Here is a 6,063-nt window from a genome sequence, read left to right on the forward strand (position 1 = left end):
TCGGGCCAACTATGCCGCGCTTTTAAAAAACGTCATGTCAATTTATCAAATATATCTATGCAGTTTATTGGTGAAAAATTAATTTAACTCAATAGAGAGAGAGAGAGGGAGAGAGAGAATTCATATAAGTATTGTTATTATAAATAAATCTGTGAAATCAGTATAATAATAATAAAATATAAATCTAATAAATCCCTTCGAGATGCGGATCAATTAAGAATGTTGTCCAACGATGTCCAAACTCTTGCCGACTTAACTTCGTTGTCGGAGTCCTCGACGAGAGTCTTCTACGCATGACGCCACCTGCGAGGTCTTCTGAGTCCGGGTACAGTATATATGTGATCCGGGGGTTGGTGACCTACAAAGTGGAGATTCAGTGGAGTAGTGGGTAGTGGAGCAGTAGTGGAGAGACCAGGAAGCGGCAGCAAAGACAGCGAGTGAGGTTAGTCGGGCATACATGGTTTAGGCCCGCTATTTCCAACGTAACTTCTAACCGACTTAACTATCGAAATAGTCAACTTCTATTTTGAAAAGTTAATGATCAGAAGTTAACAGACGTTTGGAAATAGTGGCCCATATTTGACGTCTTCTGGCAGGAAGGCATCCGTACATTACTTTCGTGCTTCCGCAGGCACGCATGTCCACGTCACATCGGCGAGCGAACGCATCTCGATCGTGCCAGCGAAATCGCGGAGGGGACCACAATGACAGAGGATAACGGGCGGGCTCTCGCGAGAAGATGGATCTCGAGGATAATACTCGCTACGTTTCTCGCGCTCATCATTTTGAGTCTGCCGGCGATGTGCCAGCGGCACGAGTCGCCGAGCTTCAAGTATTCCAAGGAAGCCAACGAGATCTACTCGGATGAACGACATCAGCATCAGCCTTATGATCATGATCACGATCACGATCACGTTCACGTTCACGATCATGAACATGAACATGAAGAACATGATCCAATACGGTATGATCTACATGGCCATGAGTACCCTCCTCCGAAAGCTTCGACAAAACCAAGCCCTCCGCATATTAAGAATTACAAAGATATTGTTGTAAGAGCCATTGGGTCGACCTTGATCATATCTGCCGCACCTTTCCTCATATTGTTCTTCGTGCCGCTTGACAACACCGAGCAAAGCGAGTGGCTGCTCAAGATCCTGCTGAGCTTCGCGTCCGGTGGCCTGCTAGGCGATGCGTTTCTTCATTTGATTCCACACGCGATGATCCCTCACTCACACGGCTCTTCAGAAACACACTCACACTCGCATTCCAATTCTCATGACGAACCAGGACATCACAAACATGATATATCCGTCGGTTTGTCCATATTGTTAGGGCTAATAGTATTTCTAATGGTGGAGAAGGCAGTACGTATTGTTAAGGGCGATCATGGCCATTCACACGAGAAAAAAAGTGTTTTGGTAGAGAAGAGAGAGGGGAAGAAAGAGGAGAGGAAAGAGGAGAAAAAAGAGGAGAAGAAAGAAGGGAAAAAACAGGAGAAAAAAGAGGATAAGAAAAACAGCGGTAAAGCAGTTTCCAAGGCGTGCAAGACACCTGAAAGCGATATCAAGATCGCCGGCTATCTGAACTTGGCGGCGGACTTCCTGCATAACTTTACAGATGGTCTGGCTATAGGAGCCAGTTACATGGCTGGAGACAGTATCGGTTACGTAACGACATTCATGATATTGTTACATGAAATTCCTCATGAAATTGGTGATTTTGCCATCCTGATACAAAGTGGATACAGTAAAAGTAAGGTGAGATAAACGGATGCAAATATAAATATATTACATTTAAGAACAGATTAAACTATACGAAATATTATAAAATACAATGAAAGATTTCAGTTGCAATCTATTTTGCTGACTTTCCTAATTATATTTTCTTGTGAAGTTCAACATAAAAAAATTTTGCAGTTTCAAATGGTTTGTAATCTTACAGGCTATGAAGATGCAGTTGGTCACTGCTATAGGAGCTTTATTAGGAACTTTTATTTCTTTGTTGGCAGAAGGAATGGGTAAGAAATATATAATGGCAACATTTAAATAAACATGCTAGATTTTAGTTTGTATATCTCGTCTAATTTTATCTTGTGCGTTCTAGGTGATTTTGCAACAAAATGGATTCTTCCTTTTACAGCAGGAGGCTTTATTTACATTGCAACCGTTTCTGTAATACCAGAACTTTTAACTGCCACCAAACTTTGGCAATCAGTTCAGGAGATATCTGCACTTCTTGTCGGAGTATCTCTGATGGTTTTTATGTCAAACATCGAATAAGAAATACATTTGTTCAAATTTATTTTATTATTCTCATTCTCAGTTTATTTCATTCTTACTCATTAGCTCTGAGAGCATTTCCAATAGATAAATAATAGGGTAGACAAGAAATTTGCCCTTTGCAAGCAACAGGAATTGTCGAATTCAATTGTAAATAAAAAAATTGTGTTCGTCTTGATGAAGAACAGGATTGTGAAAATAGAAAAGAACTTTTACGGCAACCGTTATTTTTACATTGAAAAACAAACTCGGTGATTTTGTGAAATATAAAACATTTAAAGATATAAAAACATCATGATCTATAATTACAAGATAATGTTACGATATTAATTTATTCAATATAGCTAAATATTAACTATATAGTGTGTTTGATAAATCTATATATTTTGTCATAAAGAAATTCAATATTCACACATTTGTTCCTATATACAGGGTGTTCCCTAACATGTGGGAGCTACTTCAGCAGAGAATAGGAGACACCCTGTATTTTTTGAATTATTACTTCAAGATATTTTTTATCCACATATAATTGATATATTTTATATGTATGGCTATATTTGATAAATAATTTATTTAAAATTATATTTTGATTTTATAATTCTGTATGATTATTATTAATATAAGTCTGAAATATATAATTATATTCATTAAGATTATTATAAATTATGTATTCAGGGAAAGTACTTAATTTACTTGTCTTCATATTTGGTATGCCTAAAACAAAAAAAACTATCTGATACTACTGAGCCAAATATTTAGATGAAATAATGAGTACTTTTAAAATTATAGATAAGTATAACTTGAATGATGGCATATATTTGATGTGTGCATAAATTTAAGTAAGAGTGATTAGTTTAATTCGTTATTACTCTTGTTGTAATCTATTCTTATGATTTTATAATGAATCTTTGTTTGTAAATGAGCCTAAATGTAATTTCTGCGTGATTATTTTTCATAATGAAGAGAGAGAAAATGTTTCTTATATCAAAGAAAATATAACTATTGGATTAAGTACTTCTTCAATTATTTACCAGTGTCAATATAACTTGATATACTTGCAAACGGATATAAATGGCACATGATCAATGATAAATAGCCATAATTTAATTCAATGCTTTTGAGTTTACAATAAAATGTAGATAATATAATTCATCATATATAAAATTGTTATAAAAATCCTGTCTAAAATGTTAAAAAAAATGAATTCACTTTAACAAATATATATTGGTGCTATCAGATTGCTATTCTTTATTGTTATAAAATATTTTGTGAAGATAATAGATAACTGTACATAAATACACAGTCTATAATGTATCGAAGTGGCAATCGTGTTGTTTAGCAGATGGCAAAAGCTTTCAACAATGTCCCTTCAGAAAATTCTAAATCTGCGCACAAAATTTGTATTATACAAATATGAAGTGTGTACGCGTATGTACATGCTCTACATCGCTATTATTTGTATCATACATATAAATATTATCTAATATTTTACATTGCAGCTTTCTATTTAATAATAGAATAAATTACAAATGAGGTTTTAATGTGCTCATGTGACACAGAATATAACAAATCTAATGTAAAAACTGAAGATACACAAGTGATATCAAAGAGACTGCATATACAATGTATCATTAACATTCCAGAAGTCAAACGTGCGGTTCTTATATCAATAGTGCCTAGTCCGTCGAATACCAAACAATAAATAGCTCATTTTATTTAAAAAAAAAAAATTGTATTTTGCTACATTCAGCCCTTTGTTACAATCATTAAAATTCTTGAAATGATTGATTTTAAATTTTTCTATACATATTTACAGATGCCATTCTCACATAAATTCTCACCTATTTTTAACAACCAACGATTTACAACGACAGTAATCTCTTTACTTCCTTGAGGCATTCATCGGCTTCTAAGAAAGAATTATTGTCGTCTCTGCTTTTAGCTATTTTTCTTCCTCGTTGACAGGATTTTTTGGCTTCGTCGTATAAACCCTTTTTTAGGAGCACATTTCCTAGATTCACGTGAATCGAACCCAAGTCAACCATATCGGGTAGGTTTTCCCCTATAAACATATTACGTAGCATATTATGCGTTGCAATTAATCATTAGACAAATTATATATCATTACCTATTTTCGCTGCAGCAGACAAATATTTAATAGCTTCATCATATTCTCCTCGTATACAACTAATCGTTCCCAAGTCATTAAGCAGAACTACAGTCTGTTCGTGCTCTTCACCGTTCATCTTTTTACATATGTTATAAGCCTGAAGGAAATAGTTAAAAGCTTCGGTATGTCGAGACTGTGCAAGTAAAAATCGCCCGTACCAGTCGAAGGCCATACCCTGCAGCAGTACAGCGTCTTCGTTGTCAGGATCTTTTTCAACGTGCGATTTTAAGTGCTCCATACAAAATTTATAACCCTGCTCCGCTTTCCTGAATAAACAAAATAAATATACCTCTTATATGTAATATAGTGTATGTGTGATAAAAAGGAGATGTAATGAACTTTTAGTAGGAGTATAATGAGAGAGCACGAGGCTTGGTTGTCACATTTTCAAACGTATCTTTCTGTATGTAATCTTTAAGGATATAATTCTTTATTTATGTTAAATGTCGCGCCTTAAAAAAAAAATCAAAAGTAAAGTAATTCACGGCAGATCACGTTGCTTACTTTGTCTCGCTTAAATGTTCAAATATTTTGGCCATCTTCAGGCTTATGTGGACGACTCGTATGTCATCCTCCGCGGCTCCATTCGACATCAGCCTCTGCAAAACTGATACGAACAAGTTCTCCGCTTTGCGATAATTTCCAGTGTCGAAAGCAAGATTGGCCATTACGTCATAGATATACGTGACAGCGTCGTAATGCTGTACGGTTTGCGCTTGACGCAACGCCACGTGCAGCATTTGCTCCGCCTTGTCACATTCTCCCTTCTACAAAGGGAAAGCAAACGTTGCTGAAACTGTACGAGATTCAAATAAAGATTCGGCATCTGCTATAAATGTCGGTAGTTCGTAATGGCGAAAAATATATATTTAACATTTATACGGGTATTTATTCTTGCATAAACATCAAACACATTTATGATATCCTGATCTCAAAATACTTAACCTGTATCAACAGTACAGCTCGTTTGATCGTCATAATGACTTCCGGGACTTCCTCGTCGGTATTCTCGATATCATAAATATAATTTAAAATTAAAGTAGGCAAGGACACGGCGAGAAGCATCCTGGACCTTCTCCCCTGCGGCCTGTGCCCATCGTTGAACCGGCATCTATCTATCCTCGCGCAGAATCGCGGCGGTTTTACAGAGGTATTTTTATAGACGTGTAGTACATCACGTCGCGCATTCGTCGCCGAGCGAATAAAACTGACATTTGATAACGCGCATCTCGACACACGAGACACCGAATTCAGGCGATACATTTTGACAATCGGACTGTCATGTGTCAAGTGTTCAACACATCAACAGCTGGGAAGCGAGAAGTCTGCACTTCCGAGCTGCACTTTGTTCGTTTCTGCTCTCTCCCTTCAAGGATCTTTAAAGTTTCAAACGCGGAAAGTTCAGCTGGGAAAGACTTTCGACAAATTCTGATTAACTTGTTGTATACTGTTTTGTCAATATGGATAAATATATTGATTTTTTTGTCGCTTATCATGTGGAAAGGTAATCTAGATTAAAAGACAACTAGAAATTTCGTTTCCATACAGCAAAGTCGCTCACGTGACAAGTGTGTTCGTTACTACGTATATACAACACCTTCGCGCACTAGG

General features: G+C 36.2%; 2 protein-coding genes across 2 annotated transcripts; one reads left to right on the top strand and one right to left on the bottom strand.

Moving 5' to 3' along the window:
* Window positions 1-249: 249 nt before the first annotated feature.
* On the top strand, window positions 250-3,296 carry Catsup (Catecholamines up). Its single transcript, XM_071777003.1, has 4 exons — window positions 250-442; window positions 632-1,760; window positions 1,945-2,020; window positions 2,107-3,296. Exons 2-4 carry the CDS (start codon window positions 705-707, stop codon window positions 2,280-2,282), a joined length of 1,308 nt encoding a protein of 435 aa, XP_071633104.1. The 5' UTR covers window positions 250-442; window positions 632-704; the 3' UTR covers window positions 2,283-3,296.
* A 208-nt stretch (window positions 3,297-3,504) lies between these two features.
* On the bottom strand, window positions 3,505-6,057 carry Ttc19 (tetratricopeptide repeat domain 19). Its single transcript, XM_071777004.1, has 4 exons — window positions 5,398-6,057; window positions 4,957-5,219; window positions 4,411-4,718; window positions 3,505-4,344 (listed from the first exon to the last, which is right to left on the bottom strand). Exons 1-4 carry the CDS (start codon window positions 5,713-5,715, stop codon window positions 4,145-4,147), a joined length of 1,089 nt encoding a protein of 362 aa, XP_071633105.1. The 5' UTR covers window positions 5,716-6,057; the 3' UTR covers window positions 3,505-4,144.
* Between the last annotated feature and the right edge of the window lie 6 nt (window positions 6,058-6,063).

The sequence above is a fragment of the Temnothorax longispinosus genome, chromosome 4 (genome assembly GCF_030848805.1).
Source record: "Temnothorax longispinosus isolate EJ_2023e chromosome 4, Tlon_JGU_v1, whole genome shotgun sequence".
Lineage (NCBI taxonomy): Eukaryota > Metazoa > Arthropoda > Insecta > Hymenoptera > Formicidae > Temnothorax > Temnothorax longispinosus.